Raw genomic sequence first — 18118 nt, 5'->3', positions numbered from 1 at the left:
GACATTTCACTGAGCTTAGTACCCTCTTGGTCCATCCCTGTTGTCACAAATAGCAAGATCTTATTCTTTTTTAAGGCTGAGTAATATTTACACACACACACAGCATACACACAGACATACCCCACATCCCATTCATCTACACATATCCCCACATATCCCCACATATCCATTCATCTATTGATGGAAACTTATGTTGCCTCCATGTCTTGGCTATGGTAAATAATGCTGAAGCACACTTAAGGATTCAAATATATATATTTGAATATATATGGATCCAAATATATATTATTTAGATCCAAATAATCAAATATATATCCAAATATATATTTGATTTCATATATATACATATATTATATATATAATATAAATAATATATAACATATATAATATATAATATTATATATTATATATTATATACAATAAATAATATATATTTATATTATATATAATATATTATATATATTTATATAATATATATTTGAATTAACGTTTTCATTTTGGGGGGTAAATAACCAGTAGTGGAATTACTGGAACCTATGGTATTTCTATTTTTAACTTTTTAAGGAACCTCCATATTTTTTTCCACAGCACTTGTACCAATTTACATTCCAACCAACAGTGCATGAGGATTCCCTTTTTGCCACATCATACCAACATCTGACAGGTGTAAGATTATGTCTCATTGTGTTTTGATTTGCATTTCCTTGATGATAGTAATGTTGAGCATTTTTTCATGTGTCTGTTGGCCATCTGTATATTTTCATTGGAAAAATGTCTATTCACATCCTCTGCCCATTTTTTATCAGTTTATTTTTTTCTTTTTGGTGTTGAGTTGTGGAAGTTCTTTATATATTTTTGTTACTAACCTCATATCAGATATATTATTTGCAAATATTTTATCCCATTCAGTAGGTTTCCTTTTAATTTGGTTGATGGTTTCCTCCACTGTACAAAAGTCTTTTATTTTGGTGTAGTCAAAATAGTTTATATTTGCCTTTGTTCCCTTTCCCTGAGGAGACATAGCTAGAAAAATGTTGGCAGAAAAATGTTGACCAATGTCCAAGAGATTATTGCTTATGTTTTCTTCTAGGAGTTTTATGGTTTCAGATTTCGCTTTAGGTAATTAATTAATTTCGAGTTTCTTTCTGTGTATGGTATATGAACGTAGTCCATTTTCATTCTTTTGCACCTAGCTGTTCAGTTTTTCAGTGCTAATTATTGAAGAGACTTTTACCCATTGTGTATTCTTTCCTCCTTTGTCATAGATTAATTGACCATATAAACTTGGGTTTGTTTTGGGGATCTTAATTATGTTCCATTTATTTGTCTATTTTTGTGCCAGTACCATACTGTTTTGATAATTATAGCTATGATGATGATAATGATGATGAGGATGATGATGATGCTTCATTTTAAATAAGAATTTTATAGAGGTCTCCTGAAATTTTATTATCAAAAGATGTGAAGAGTTGTGATATAATGAAAAGTGTTGATAAGAAATCACTGATATAAGTGTTTCAAAATTCTAGTACTCTTTAGGTATGCTGTCCATATATTCAATATTGCACTCCACTTTTTTACATCTCATGATATAAATTTTTTACATTATATTTTACAGTATATAGTTTATGTACTGTACAGTATATATTTTTACAGGTTTACTTATATACCATTTTAATATGACAATAATAAAATATTTTTTATAGTTTTCAAGAGATCTATGAAGATAAAAGACAAAAGTTCTATGATCAATGTCAGAGGGAAGAAGAAGAATTGAAACAAAAGTTTATGCAGCGAGTAAAGGATAAAGAAACAACATTTAAAGAATCTGAAAAAGAGGCAAGTACACTGGTATAATCCAATTTGTGTTCATTTTAATGTGTATTATTAATTTGGAGTTTTAATATCAAAGGTTTAGTTGATGATTTTGGAGGATACTTGCTACTTTTGAAGTAACTGTTTACAGTATAGGTTTTGAATACAACCTTTAAAAATTATAGTCAACAATTTTATTTTTTAGAACATATAGACAATTTGTATTTTTAGAAAAAATGAAAATAATTTTGTAAAACCTATTTACCTTTATTTTATTTTATAATATGAATTTTCATGAATAAATTTTAATTTATAAAAAATTCAAGCTATTGATATGTGTGAAGAGTTATTACTTTCTAATGCTACTACTGCATTTTAAAAAAATTTTCACTTTTATAAATAAGCAGGTAAATGTTGAATAACACACATCTTAATTTAGAAAACATCTAGTTGGTGAATTATTTGGATTTTTTTTCATTTCATTCCTTTATGTTTCCAAGAAATTGAAAAAAAAGGCAACTTATATAGTTTTGGTTATTTGCACCAATACCTTTTTAACAAAAAATATATTTGGAATCATAAATACCTTTCAAATGATTGTGGTTTTAACTTAATATGTTAGTTTTGAGCAGAAATAGGTACATTGAACATGAACTTCTTTCTCAATAGAAACAATGTAGTGATTAGGTGTTCTGTAACAGATGTCTCAATCATGGACAGTTGAATTATAGGTAATAAAAATTCTTTTAGCTTCAGTATAAAGGTAAAGTTTTGGAATTGTTCAAGGGTATCTTATGGAAGCCAAGAACAGGAAGCATAACTGGATCTCATGATAACTTAAACCCAAAGTAGGAGGTTATCAGAAACCAAATCAGCCATTTACATTCTCTATTTCTTCCCTACTTTATTCACCTTAGTTATGGCACTTAACTGTGTACATCTGTTTCATTTTTGTCCTCTGCACATCAGTTATTCTCCCATTCTTCAGTTATATTTCCCTCAAGAAAAACCAAACATAACTTAAAATTGGTTGTGCAGAGTGATGAAATTCTTAACAAACAGAGATTAATTTTTGTAGAAAAAAAATTAAATTTCTGGTAGAAATAAAATGACCGAGATAGTAAAAGCAACCACGAAGAGTAAAATGAAAGGAAATGGGCCCACCAGACTTCCTCAAAAAAGGAACAGCTTAATTATTGAAAACATGATAAGTAGACAGAAGTTATGATTAACTGAAAAGGAAAGTGGAGACTCACAGAGGTAAAGCAAACTTTTTAAGCCCATGTAGCAGATAAATTAGAATTCAAACTTACAACTTTATAATTTTCAAATACTTAAAATTGATAAGTTTGTACATTTCCCACATTACTAGAGATTTCATCATCTTTCTTCTCATCTTCTTAAATCTGTTATTTTAATTTCAGTTAGCATACAGTGTTATTTTTTTAATTTTTTTTAACGTTTACTTATTTTTGAGAGAAAGAGACAGAACATGACGGGGAGAGGGACGGAGAGAGAGGGAGACACAGAATCTGAAGTAGGCTCCAGGCTCTGAGCTGTCAGCACAGAGCCTGATGTGGGCCTCGAACTCACAAACCATGAGATCATGACCTGAGCTGAAATCGGATGCTCAACTGACTGAGCCACCCAGGCGCCCCAGCATACAGTGTTATATTAGTTTCAGGTGTACAATATAGTGATTCAACACTTCCATATGCTACCCTGGGCTCATCACAAGTGCACTCCCAATCCCCAATCACCTCTTTAACCAATCCCCCCACACCCTCCTGTCTCTATCAGTTTGCTCTCTATAATTAAGAGTCTGTTTCTTGAACTTTCTCTCTGCTCACTTGTTTTGTTTAACAAATTCCACATGTGAGTGAAATCATATGGTATTTGGCTTTCTCTGACTGACTTACTTTGCTTAGTTGTAGTCTCTAGCTACATCCATGTCATTGCAAATGGCAAGATTTCATTCTTTTTCATGGCAGAATAATATTCCATTGCAATATATATACCCCATCTTTATTTATTCATCAATGAATGGGCACATGGACTGCATCCATATATTAGCTATAGTAAATAATGCTGCTGTATGTATCCTTTTGAATTAGTGTTCTTGTATTCTTCAGGTAAAAATCAGTAGTGCAATTGCTGGATCACAGGGTAGTTCTATTTTTAACTTTTTGAGGAACCTCCATACTTTTCTCCAGAATGGCTGAACCTTTGCACAGTGCATGAAGATTTCTATTTCTCCACATCCTAACACCTGTTGTTTCTTGTGTTGTTGATTTTAGCCATTCTGACAGGTGTGAGGTGATGTCTCATTGTAGTTTCTACTTGCACTTCCCTGATGGTAAGTGATGATGAACATCTTGTCACCTGTCTGTTGGCCATCTGCATGCCTTCTTTGGAGAATTGTCTGTTCATGTCTTCTGCCCATTTTTTAACTGGATTGTTTGTTTTTTGGGGGGATGTTGACTTTTATAATTCCTTTATATAATTTGGATACTAACCCTTTAGCAGATTTGTCCTTTGCAAATATCTTCTCTCATTCCTTAAGTTGCCTTTGAATTTTGTTGTTTGTTTCCTTCACTGTGTAGGAGCTTTTTATCTTGATGAAGTCCCGAGAGCTTATTCTTGCTTTTGTTTCCAATACTTCAGGAGACATATCTAGAAAAAAGTTGTTATGGCTGATGTCAAAGAGGTTAATGCTTATGTTCTTTTCTCGGATTTTTATGGTTTTTGGTCTCACATTTAGGTCCTTGATCCATTTTGAACTGTTTTATGTGTATGGTGTAAGAAAGTGGTTCCGTTTCATTCATTTGCATGTTGCTGTCCTGTTTTCCCAACACCATTTGTTGAAAAGACTATCTTTTTCCACTGGATATTCTTTCCTGCATATGGTTGTGGGTTTATTTCTAGGTTTTCTATTCTTTTCTCTTGATATATGTATCTATTTTGTGCCAGTAACAAAGCATTTTGATCACTGCAGATATATAATATAAGTCTGGAATTGTGGTATCTCCAGCTTTGCTTTTCTTTTTCAAGATTGCTTTGGCTGTTTGGTGTCTTTTGTGGTTCCATACAAATTTTAGGATTGTTAGTTCTATCTATGAAAAAGCTGTTGGTATTTTAATAGGGATTGCATTACATGTGTAGATTGCTTTGGGTAGTGTAAACATTTTAACATTTGTTCTTCCAATCCATTTCTTGATGTTATCTTCAATTTCTTTCATCAGCATTAGTTTTCAGAATACAATTGTTTTACTTCTTTGTTTAGGTTTACTCCTAGGTATCTTATTATTTTGGGTGCAATTATAAATGGGATTGTTTTCTTTAATTTCTTTCTGCTGTTTTATTGTTTGTGTATAAGTGCAATAGATTTGTGTATGTTGATTTTGTATCCTGCAACTTTACTAAATTCATTTATTCGTTTATTCATTTTAGCAGGTTTTTTTCGTGGAGTCTTTTGGGTTTTCTAGAGTTTCATGCAGTCTGCATTCAATGAAAATTTGACTTCTTCCTTGCTGATATGAATTCTTTTTTATTTCTTTTTGTTGTCTGATTGCTGTAGCTAGGACTTCCAGTACTATGTTGAATACAAGGGGAGAGAGTACATCCTTGTCTTGTTCCTGACCTTAGGGGAAAAACTCAGTTTTTCCCCTTTAAGGATAATGTTAGCTGTACATTTTTCTTATATGGCCATTATTATGTTGAAGTCTATACCCTCTATCCCTATTTTTTGAGGGTTTTCATCAAGAACGAATGTGTACATTGTCAAATTCTTTTTCTACATCGATTGGGAGGATCATATGGTTATCTTTTCTTTTATTAATGTAATGTGTCACATTGATTGACTTGCAAATATTGAGCCACCATTACTCCAGGTAAAATCCCACTTGGTCATGATGAATTATTCTTTAATGTATTGTTGGATTGGATTTAACAATATTTTTTTGAGAAATTTTGCAACCATCAGAGATACTGGCCTGTAGATCTCTTTTTTAGTGGAGTCTTTGGTTTTGGAATCAGGGTAATCACTGGCCTCATAGAATGAGTTTGGAAGTTTTCTTTCCATTTCTACTCTTTTGGACTAATTTGAGAAGAATAGGTATTAACTCTTTTTAAAATGTTTGCTAGAATTCTCCTGTGAAGCCATTTGGCCCTGGACTTTTGTTTGCTGGGAGTTTTCTGATTACTGATACAATTTCTTTGCTGGTTATCAATGTGTTCAAGTTTCCTATTTCTTGCTCTTTCAGCTTTGGCGGTTAATATGTTAAGCAATTTATCCATTTCTTCCAAATTATCCTATTTGTTGGCATATAATTTTTCATAACATTCTTTTGTAATTGTTTGTGTTTCTGTGGTGTTGGTTGTTATTTCTCCTGTCTCATTTGTGATTTTATTTATATGAGTCCTTTCCTCTCTCTTTTCCTTTTGATAATTCTAGCTAGAGGGTTATCAATTTTATTATTTTTTTTTTCAGAGAACCAGTTCCCAGTTTCATTGCTGTGACCTGTTTTGTTTTGTTTTTAGTTTCTATATCATTTATTTTTGTTATAATCTTGATTATTTCCTTCCTTCTGCTGGTTTGGGAGTTTGCTGTTGTGTTTCTAGTTTCTTTAGTGTAAGGTTAGGTTGCTTAGATTTTTCTTTCTCTTGAGGTAGGCCTATATTGCTATAAACAGCCCTCTGGAACTGCTTTTGCTGCATTCCAGATGTTTTGGACTCTTGTTTTTTCATATGTTTTCATGTACTTTGAAAGAGTTTGGTGTTTTCTTAAAAAACTAGTCATGCCCTTTTCAATACAATTCAACAATTGTACTCCTTGGTATTTACCTAGAGGAAATGAAACTTATGTCCACACAAAAACCTATACACAGATGTTTAAAGAGATGTATTCATTATTGCCAAAACTTGGAACAACTGAGATGTCTTTCAGTAGGTGAATGGTATAAAGTGGGGTGTTAAAGTCCCCTACCATTCTTGTATTATCAATGAGTACCTTTATGTTTGTTTCAATTTTTAATATATTTGGGGGCTATCATGTTGGGTGTATAAATATTTACAACTGTTAGATATTATATTTGAAATGTCCTCTGTATTTTGATATTGTGCCTTCTTTCATCTCTTGTTATAGTCTTTGTTTTAAGTCTATTTTGTCTGATACAAGTATTGCCACTCTGGCTTTCTTTGACATCCATTTGCATGAAAGATGTTTCTCCATCCCCTTGCTTTCAATCTGTATGTGTCTTTAAGTTGAAAATGGGTCTTTTGAAGACAGCACATAGATGGGTCTTGGTGTTTTTTTTTTTTTTTATCCATCTGTCACCCTATATCTTTTGATTGGAATACTTAGTTCACTTACATTCAAAGTAGCTATTGATAGATGTGTAGTCAGTGTCATTTCATTACTTGTTTTGTCACTGTTTCTGAAGATTTTTTCTGATCCTTTCTTCTTTGTCACTTTTGGTCCCTCCTTTCCATTCAAAGAGTTCCATTTAATATTTGTTGCAGGGCTGGTTTAGTGGTCACGAGCTCCTTTGGTTTTGTTTGCTGGGAAACTCCTTATCTCTTTCTCTATTCTAAATGAAACCTTTTCTGGATAGAGTATCCTTAGCCACAGATTTTTCCCATTCATCACTTTCAATATATCATGCCACTTCTTTTTGGCTTGCCAAGTTTATATTGAGAAATATCCAGCTAGCCTTATGGGTCTTCCCTTGTAAAGACTTCTGCTTGTAAGATGTTTTTTCTGTCTCTATTTTTCACAAATTTTATTACAATATGTCTTGGTATTGAGTTGCTTTTGTTGATTTTGATGGGAATTCTGTGTGCCTCTTGGATCTAGATATTTGTTTCCTTCCCCAGATTAGGGTAATTTTCAGCTATTATTTCCTCACATAAATTTTCTAGCCTCACCCCCATTGTTTCTATTCTTCTATAAGAAGAGAAACTATACAATGCTGATGAAAGAGATTCATATCTTTCATAAAATGAATGTTATTACATTTGATGGATTCATTGAGTTCCCTGATTCTATTCTTGTGTTGCATAATTCTTTCTTTTCTTCAGCTTCTTTATTTTCCATTATTCTCCCTTCTAGGACACTATATTATTCCACTGCTTCTTTCAGTCTGCTCGTCATTGCATCAAGCTTGTTTCCCATCGTGTTTATTTCAATCTTCATCTCTGATTGGTTCTTTTTAACTCTCTTATCTCTGTGGTAAGGGTCTCATTGATGTCTTCTATTCCTTTCTGAATAGAGTATCCTTATGATTGTTCCTTTAAAGTTTCCATCAGGCATGTTACCTATATCTGTTTTACTTAGCTCTCTGATTTGGCTCTATCTTGTTCTTTCATTTGGGATAAATTACTCTGTTTTGGCATTTTGTCTAAATCTCTCCTTTCTTCTCTGTGTTAGAAAAGCCAGTTATGTCTCTTCCTCCTGAAAGTAATGGCCTAATAAAGAAGAGGTCGGGTAGTGCTCAGGCCTGATACTTCCTGAAGTATCTGCAGTGTGTACTGTGTGTGCACTCTGTTGTTTTCTGGCTGCTCTATCCTTCAGGCTACTCACCTGCAGAGGCTCTCCTTGCCTGCAGTGGGTAATGTTTGGTCTCAGGCCTGAATGTGGTGAGTTTTAACTAGATATGCTCTGGTCTGCTTGTGAAATGAGACCTGACATCAGTTCCACTAGAAGTGAGGCCCTGCAGTACTCCTTGGTCAGGAGATGAGGTCTGGGCAGACGTTTGTGCTGGTGTTCTGAGAGAGGGGCTTGCCACACTGGGACTGAGGCAAGCTTGACTGAGAAGGCAGTCCTGCTAGAATGCATGGGGCTTGGTATATGGAAGTTAGGCAGCCAGTGTCAGTGCTGCACTGCTTCCAGCAGGTGGCTCTGTGTTTTCGCTGAAGGATGGGGAAGGGAAGTTGTGCCAGTCAGCTCCTTTGTTCCTGGAGAGATGTGTTAGTGAATGCTGTCTCTCAGAGAAGCTCTAAGAAGGACAAATAATCTTTCCAATTATGTGCCCCAGGTGTTCCTCAGATCACTGTTTCCATGCCATCTGCCCCTGTGTTCTCTGTCTGTCTTCTCTCCAGGAGCAGGGCAGTGCTTTCAGGGCTCTATCTGAGCCAAACTTCCTGATCTTGAAAACTCCAGGATCTAAGCCTCACAAGTTGTAAGAACTCACATAGTTCAACCCATTTTATTTTCCAAGCCAATGGCTTTGAGGAAGCATTCTCCTTGTGCATTCCTCCATGTGCTCCCCTCGCTCTCTCCCTTTTCCATGATCAACAGCTACCACCCCTTCACAGCACCTGATATCCATTTCTCCTCTAAATCACATCTCCACACTTACTATCTTCTTTGATGTGACCTCTTTTCTCCCTTTAATTGTGGAGTTTGTTCTGTCAGTCTTCAGGTTTATTTTTGGCACATTTAGGATGATTGGATAGTTAATTAGTTGTGTTTGTGGGAGAAGGTGAGCCTCAGTTCCTCCTACTCCACTGCCATCTTCCTTCCAAGTCTCACCTTCCCCTCTTTAAGTGAGTTTTCTCACTGATTTTTCCCATCATTTATGGATATCACACTCTCACATCCCCAGTCTTTTCAACTGTGTGTCAGTATTCATTTCCTTCTCAGGCATGAAAATGTAATTCTATCTGACTTCAGCAGAAGGAATGTAATCTTTACTTATGGGAGCCTGTGTGGCTCAGTCGATTAAGCATCTGACTTCAGCTCAGGTCATGATGTCATGGCTCATGTGTTCAAGCCCCATGTCAGCTGTGCTGACAGTTCGGAGCCTGGAACCTCCTTCAGATTCTGTGTCTCCGTCTCTCCCTGCCCCTCCCCTACTCTATCTCTCAAAAATAAATAAACATTAACAAAAATTTTAAAAAATCCACCATGGATTTGGGACACCTGGGTAGCCCAGTCGGTTAAGCATCAGACTCTTGATTTTGGCTCAGGTCACGATCTCACAGTTCATGAGATCAAGCTCCACATTGGGTTCCATGCTCACAGCATGGAGCCTGCTTGAGATTCTCTTTCTCCCTCTCTGTCCCTCCCCCACTCACTCTCTCTCTGTCTCTCAGAAAGAAAGAAAGAGGAAGAAAGAAAAAAAGAAAGACCATGGATCTCAAACTTTGCTGCACACTAAAATTACCTGGGGATTTTCTAAAAGGACTGATGCTCAGGTTTCATTTCCAGATAGTGTGATGCAATTGATCTGTGGGTAGCTTGTGCATTAGGAGATTTACAAACTTACTGAATGATTCTAATGGGCATTTAGGGTAATACCAATACCATGCTTGTGTTCTTCACAGCCATATAAGGCAGCTAATTAATATTGTGGCAATTTAAGCCCCTAGCCTGTTTTTCAAAAAGTTAAATGGAAAATTAGTTGGTCCTTTATAATTTTTTTGGATTAGCAAAAATTCAAAAAAATCATACCATCTCTGATGCATGCAAGCAAACCTTATGTTGAATAATGTCTTACTAAAGACCCAGGCCTGTCTCTAATGGAAACTAAGGTGGTATTATCTCTTTCTTATGATTAATTTGGCTTAAATACCACAGATTAAAGATCTCAGTAGTAAATAACAAGTAACTGAATGAGGTTTTTTTCTTCCTATAATTGTACTAATCTTACTTAACAAGGAAATTATCAGACTTTCTTTTGAAATGACTTTATCAAAGTATAGACAAAAAATTTATAATCCATTTCATAATTTAATGTATGTATCTTTACAGGACATGGATCTATCAATTTTTACTCAGAGAGATTAGTGGAAAAGTATAGAGTAAAAAATTATACATTAGTAAAAATTTTTAAATTGAGTATTTTTCATAATTTTGCATCTTATTACATTTGGCTCAATGGGGACACATTTAAAATTAAAATTAAGAAAGAAATTTCATATCTGATTTTCTACTTTAAACATGAAATTTAGAGACCGTTACTAAGATCATGCTCTACTCTGATGATTAGGTTATATTTAATAACCAGTAGAAAACACCATCAAGTCCCTGGGAATGTGCTACCATAGTGTGCATTGAGTCACAGCTGCGCATTTGTTTTACAGTTACAGGAAAAGTTTGACCATCTTAAACGAGTCCAACAAGAGGAGACAATGAAACTTGAGGAGAAGAGAAGACAATTGGAAGAAGAAATAATGGATTTTTATAAATTGAAGGCTGTTTCTGGAACATTACAGACTCTGGTGTGCACCAATATAAAGAAGGAGAAAGATCGTAAGAAATAGCCCTCTCTTACCCTTCTGTGTATTATAGAGCCCTATCGCTCTCAAGTCTATCTTTCTGTGAGATGATCTTTATAGCACTTAACTCTTCCCCAATTAGAATGTGAACTTCCCAAGAGCAGGTACCCTGGCCATCATATTAGATTTTGTGTCTTCAGTGTTTTTAACAAAAACTAACACAGTTTCCACTCAATAAATATTTGCTAAAATGAAAAAAAAATCAAAGAAATACATAGCATAGTGTAAGTAGTGTTGATTAGCTGTTTTTGTTTGTTTGTTTTTTTAATACCATAGCTATGGCTGCAGTGCACAACTATAACTATAACTATATAACTATAACTATAAAACTATAAAAACTATAACTATATATAGGGGATTTGTTCATGAGCTATTGCCGGAGTCAAGCTCCAGCAGGTCGAGGGGTTCCTGAAGGCTGAACAACGTTGGCAAAAAAATGAAAAAAAAAAATCAAAAATAAAAATGGAAACAGACAACAGCAGTGTGTTGAACTGGCTGCTTTATTGTGGCAAATGTGGCATTATATTTGTTAGCAATTTCCTTGTAGTGTGCATCATCTATGTTTTCTAGCATTACCTAATTCTAAAATGTTCCTATGTGTAATCACCTTTTAAGGAATAGCATGGTTATTTTCTCATAATATTCCCTCCTGCCCTTTGCTTATTGATTAATTTCTTACATTATTTTCATTATGTATCTACGTTTATCTATAATCTATAAAGCATTTGCTTTGCTGTTTTCATGAAAGGTCATCTATCTCTCAACACCTCAAGTGTAACAGATACAGAAACATGACCTCTTAGTTGTTTCACTGAACAATTTGTGGTTTGAGGAACAAAAGTGTTCGCCTTGGTCTGAGGTGCCAGGAGGGGGCCAAAAGGGCCTTAGGAATCCAGGCCTTATACATTCTCAGAGAGACAATGCACCTAGGAAATAATGAACCATTCTGTACTTTAACCGACTAGGTTCAATCATCATCTGGAATGCCTCCTGGGGGCCAAGTGGACCTAGGGGTTGGAGTAACTTGTGCCCATAGATACACTCCTTTGTTGCCAGAGTGGGGCTTTCAAATCCATTTGTACTCCCGCCTTTATGTAATTTGGCCTTAATAAAGTACCTGGGGAATTTTCTGTTGAGGAATTGCCCTTGACAGGCCCCTGGGAAAAGAACCTTTGGGAAAGAAATAAGGTTCCTCAAGGAAATTGTGCAGCTCTACATTTAGCCCTTGCCACTCCCTATAAAGATTCTTCTACCTAAAGGAAGGATAGCCTCATACATTTCCCAGCCAAGGAGGGACAAATGGATTTAAAACCCCCACTCCGGCAACAAAGGAGTGTGTCTATGGGCACAAGTTACTCCAACCCCTAGGCCCACTTGGCCCCCAGGAGGCATTTTAGAATTAAGAGGCATTTAGATTAGGATGGGGACGGTCCCGATCCATCCACCGCCTGGGCCCTTCCATCAGGCTGGCTGGATAGCTTGGCTTCTGGCAAGCCATATGTATAAAAATCTCATCTTATGCTCACTTCCTTTACTAAATTCTACTGATAATAATTTCTTGATAGTTATTACAATAAAAGACTGAGTTTTGTTAGAACTTCTATGCTTTGAAGTCAGACCTTGTAAAACTATTAGAATAAAAGTTTTAGAAGTTGGGTCGAGCCAGAGAACAATGGAGCACCATAAGTAATATTTGGATGATGATTTATAGATTTTATGTATATATTAAAACTAAAGTTACCAAGCTTTTAGAAAATAAGTTGGATTTTTTTGCTAATTCAAAATTTTCTTTCTGACTGAATATTCTAATATTTGTGTAGCTAGCCTTCACCATGACTCACTCTGTTAAAATGTACTTTTGAGGGGTGCCTGGGTTGCTAAGTTGGTTAATTGACTCTTGATTTTGGCTCAGGTCATGTTCTCAGGGTCTTGAGGTTGAGCTCTATGTGGTCTTAAAGTTGTCTCTCTTCCTCTGCCCTTCCTTTGCTCATGGGCTCTCTCTCTCTCTTTCTCAAAAATAAAAATGCTACCTTTGAGGGCATTTATATATTTATTTCAACAACATCTGGCATAGTGCATGATATTTTTTTCATGTTCTTAAAAGAATATTTGTTTCTGTTGTAATTTTATTATTGCATAATTTCAAAGACAGAACTTTTTTCTTTTTAAAAGGATATCAGGGTATTATAATTTAGCTTCAGAATATAATAATCTCTGGTTATATTTACTTATTGAAAAGTTTATTTAAAAATATGGGGAGGGGCGCCTGGGTGGCGCAGTCGGTTGAGCGTCCGACTTCAGCCAGGTCACGATCTCGCGGTCCGTGAGTTCGAGCCCCGCGTCAGGCTCTGGGCTGATGGCTCGGAGCCTGGAGCCTGTTTCTGATTCTGTGTCTCCCTCTCTCTCTGCCCCTGCCCCATTCATGCTCTGTCTCTCTTTGTCCCCCCCAAAAAAAAGAAAAAAAAAACGTTGAAAAAAAAAATAAAAATATGGGGAAAGGGAGGTACATCCACAGGATTTTAATTTTACTTTTATTTTATTATTATTTTTTTAGAAACAGAGAAAAAGAGAGTGCACAAGTGGGGAGAGGGAAAGAGGGAGAGAGAAAATCTTAAGCAGGCTCCACATTCAGCGCTGAGCCCAATGTAGGGCTTGATCCCATGACCCTGGTATCATGACCCAAGCCAAAATCAAGAGCTGGATGCTCATACAACTGAGCCACCCAGGCATCCCACATCCATAGGATTTTTAAATATGATATTAAATCATCTTACAGATTTTATAATTTGGGGGAGGAAAGAAATCTTCTATATGAACTTTCGATAGAAACTCTACTAGGACTAGGGTCTTTTTTTTTTTTTTTTTGCTCACTTTTGCATTTTGCTCACTTTTGCTTTGCCTGACTACACAGTGGCTGGCACCTGTTTATTTGATAAATGAATACGTTAACAATACTTTAGCTGTATTATAGGTATGGATAGTTTAATCTAGATCATTAATCTTCAGAAGATAGACAATGTAACTTATTAGTGCTTTTCAAATGCTGGGTTATACTGCTAAGGGACTTTCATCTTCTTACTCTTTCAACACAATCTAATGTTATTAAAACTGGAGTCAGCAAAGTTGAGACATGTATAAAAAATAATAACATTAACTTTGTAAAAACTATCACTCTATTGCACATTAGAATGGACTTTCTGGTAATAATGTGACAGTCCATAGTTTCTTTTAGAGATTATAAAGGTTTACCTTACATAAACTGTGTATTTAAACAATTTCTTTTCTAATGGTATAGAACAAGTTATAATTTAGTAATATAAGGCATACATTTGCTCTTTGTATAACAGTTTTGTAAAATAGTGTGTTTCACATATATCCTTTAATTTTATGATTAAAATTACTTTTCTTTTTCAGATCCATTTTTATGTAAAACAGAAGTTCCAAATTTATGTAGCACAGTTTTCATAAGTCAGAGTTATTAAAGACTTATAAGCATAATTTGGCTTTCCTTGTTTTTTTTTTATTTGCTACACTATTTTGATGTTAATGCAAATTGCCTTTTTAAAAATTTCAGTTTCCATTTGATCACTACTAGTAATATACAGTGCAATAATTTTAATGCAATGATTCTGTATTTTGTCACTTTTATAAAACTTGTTAAATTTATTAATAAGTTTAAGTACATTTTTTTGTAGATTTATTTGGATTTACTAGGTATGTGACCATATCATCTCTGATTCAAAACAGTTTACTTCTATTTCCTTGCCTTACTGAGTTGACTAGGACTTTTACTACAATGTTCAGTAAAAGTGTTGACCTCTTTAATATTAGGAAATAGACACCAAATTCTATCATTTTTTCATCTTTGTTGAGATATAGTTAACATAGAACATTGTGTAAATTTAAGGTGTACAATGTGTTGATTTGATACATTTATATATCGCAAAATAATTACCAACATAGGATTAGCTAAGAAATTTCCTGTCATCATGGAGAGAGGAGAAAGAGAGAAAGAGAGAAAGAGTGAAAACAAGAGTGAAAACAAATGCAGGGGATTGCACAAAAAAACTTCCCCCAAACCACTGACCGGGAAAAGGAGAGGGTTTAAATACTACAAGTTTTTTATAAACAGTAGAGTGCAGAGTCTGAAGTTTCTGCAGTCAGCACCATCAGGAGGGTCGCACCCAGTGGGCTCAGCGGTGCTGAGTGGGGAAGGAGGGCAGAGACCCAGGAGTGGACAGCATGGTCTGAGGGTTGCATGGGGAGGAAAAAGTTCCCCTGCTTGGAGTGCATTTGGCAGAGGTGATTTGGCCTTTCTGTGCACAAAAGATCCTGTGGATGCCATTGAGCTGCCCCGTTCAATAACATAACAAAGATGCTGGCTGAGGACAGCAGCCGTGGCACCAGTTTTGTGCTGCTATGTACCATAAACTCTGAACTGGAGGATGGTTGTGTGGCCATAGTTTTGGACAAGACTGCCCTGGCCACAGTGCAGCAAGACCCTCCCCAGAGGATCAGCATAGGTCCTCACCACGTGTCTCTGATGTTTGGAGTTTAGAATCACAGCCACGCCTGAGATAAAATACAGGAGTGCTTGCTGCCTGGAAGGCAGACAGCTCAGACACAGACAGGGTGAGGGTGGGGATCTGATGGAAGCTGGGGACACAGGAAAGATGATTGCTCATCTGTGAGGGCTTCCTGAGGAGTGGCAGGTAAGAGCTCCCTGCTCCAGAGACAAGAGAGCTAGGCTAAGCCATTCACTACCCCCACCCCCAACAACACTGATCCAGTTCAGTGAGCAAAACAGTGCCACAAAGTGGAAGCCAGAGCTACTTTCACCAAACACCACTGGAAGCACCCTGCAAGTGTATCTCCTCTAAGGCAAGTCCACCTGAGAATCAGAGCAGCAGGCCCCTCCCCCAGACGACTAGGACAAATTCCCTCCTATGCACCAACTCTACTGATTCTAGAGTGCTGCAAATCTTCAGTTCTAGGGGAAACAAGGTATAGTTTTCCTTGGGGATTTTTTTTTTGGATACAGAGGAAGAAATTTATTTTCATTTTAAATTTTATTATTTATTTTTTACTTTATTTTACATTTTATTATTTTTACTTATTAAAATTTTTTTTAATGTTTATTTTTGAGAGAGACAGAGTGTAAGTGGGAGAGGGGCAGAGAAACACACACAGAATCTGAAGCAAGCTCCCGGATTCGTGTCAGACAGAGCCCTACATGGGGCTCAAACCCATGAACTGCAAGATCATGACCTGAACCGAAGTCGGACACTTAACTGACTGAGCCACCCAGGCACCCAATTTTTACTTATTTTTTGAATCAAGATTCTCTCTTTATTGTTCATATATTTATTTTTAATTGAAATTTTAGTAAATATACAGTGTAATATTGGTTTCAGGAGTAGAATTCAGGGATTCATCACTTACATATACAGCACCCTCTAGCCCATCTTCCATCCACCTCCTTCCATCAACCCTCAGTTTGCTTTCTATTATTAAAAGATAGAGTGATTTGTTTCCTTCTCTTGTGGTTTCCCTTGTCTCCTCTTCCCATCTCCCTGCTTCCCATATGTTCATCCGTTTTGTTTCTTAAATTCCACATATGAGTGAAGTCATATGGCATTTCTTTCTCTGACTTATTGAGCTTAGTATAGCACATTCTAGCTCCATCCATGTTGTTGCAAAGGGCAAGATTTCATTTATTTTTTTATGGCTGGTTAGTATTCCAGTGTATAATATGCCACATCTTAATCCATTCATCAGAATAGATATTTGGACTCTTTCCCTAGTTTGGCTATTATTGATAATGCTGCTATAAACATTGGGGTGCATGCCCCCCTTAGAATCTGTATTTTAAAATTTTTAATGTTTATTTATTTTGAGAGAGAGAGAGAGCATGAGTGCAAGCAGGGGAAGGGCAGAGAGAGAGGGAGACACAGAATCCGAAGCAGGGTCCAGGCTCTGACCTGTTAGCACAGAGCCCAAAGAGGGGCTTGGACTCATGAACTGTGAGATCATGACCTGAGCTGAAGTTGGATGCTTAACTGACTGAGCCACCAAGGCACCCCTAGAATCTGTATTTTTGTATGCTTTGGGTAAATACCTAATAGTGCAATTTCTGGATCATAGGATAATTCTATTTTTAGTTTTTTGAGAAACCTCCATACTGTTATCCAGAGTGGCTACACCAGTTTCATTCCCACCAACAGTGCAAGAGGGTTCCCCTTTCTCTGCATCCTCACCAACAATGTTGTTTCTTGTGTTGTTAATGTTAGCCATTCTGACAAGTGTGAGGTGGTATCTCGTGGTTTTGATTTGTATTTCCCTGATGATGAGTGATGATGAGCATCTTTTCATGTGTCTGTTAGTCATCTGGATTTTTTTTTGGAAAAGTGTCTATTCATGTGGTCTACCCATTTTTTAACTGGGATTTTAGTTTTTTGGGTCTTAAATTTGATGATAAGTTCTTTATGGATTTGCAAACTAACCCTTTATCAGATATGTCATTTGCAAATATCTTCTCCCATTCCGTAGGCTGCCTTTTAGTTTTGTTGATTGTTTCCTTCACTGTGCAGAAGCTTTTTATCTTAAGTCCTAATTGTTCATGTTTGCTTTTGCTTCCCTTGTCTTCAGTGACATGTCTAGTAAGGAGTTGTTCTGGCTGCGGTGAAAGAGGTTCCTGCCTGTTTTCTGCTCCAGGAATTTGATGGTTCCTTGTCTCACATTAGGTAGTTCATCCAGTTTGAATATTTTTGTGTGTGTATGTTGTAAGAAAGTGGTCCAGTTTCATTCTTTTGCATGTAACTGTCATTTTTCCCAACAGCATTTGTTAAAGAGACTGTTTTTCCCCACTGTATCTTTTTTCCTGCTTTGTCAGAGATGAGTTGAGCATTTAGTTGTGGGTCCATTTCTGGGTTTTCTATTCTGTTCCATGGATTTATATGTCTGTTTTTGTACCAGTACCGTATTGTCTTGACTACAGCTTTGTAATATAGTTTGATATCAAGAA

General features: G+C 36.0%; 1 protein-coding gene across 2 annotated transcripts in view; it reads left to right on the top strand.

Moving 5' to 3' along the window:
- The window catches only part of SEPTIN14 (septin 14), a 95953-nt gene extending 78137 nt beyond the window's left edge, over window positions 1-17816 (top strand). The window contains exons 9-11 of one of the 2 annotated variants that reach the window (XM_049638735.1): window positions 1707-1839; window positions 10900-11068; window positions 17743-17816. In XM_049638735.1, coding sequence (XP_049494692.1) covers window positions 1707-1839; window positions 10900-11068; window positions 17743-17816 — 376 coding nt within the window. Of the gene's footprint in view, window positions 1-1706; window positions 1964-10899; window positions 11069-17742 lie in introns of those variants that run through there. The other variant, XM_049638734.1, reaches the window with a different exon arrangement.
- The last annotated feature ends 302 nt before the right edge of the window (window positions 17817-18118 follow it).

Source organism: Panthera uncia, chromosome E3 (genome assembly GCF_023721935.1).
Source record: "Panthera uncia isolate 11264 chromosome E3, Puncia_PCG_1.0, whole genome shotgun sequence".
NCBI classification, from domain to species: domain Eukaryota; kingdom Metazoa; phylum Chordata; class Mammalia; order Carnivora; family Felidae; genus Panthera; species Panthera uncia.
Note: the sequence above shows the minus strand (reverse complement) of the source record. Positions and strands in the feature narration are given on the sequence as shown.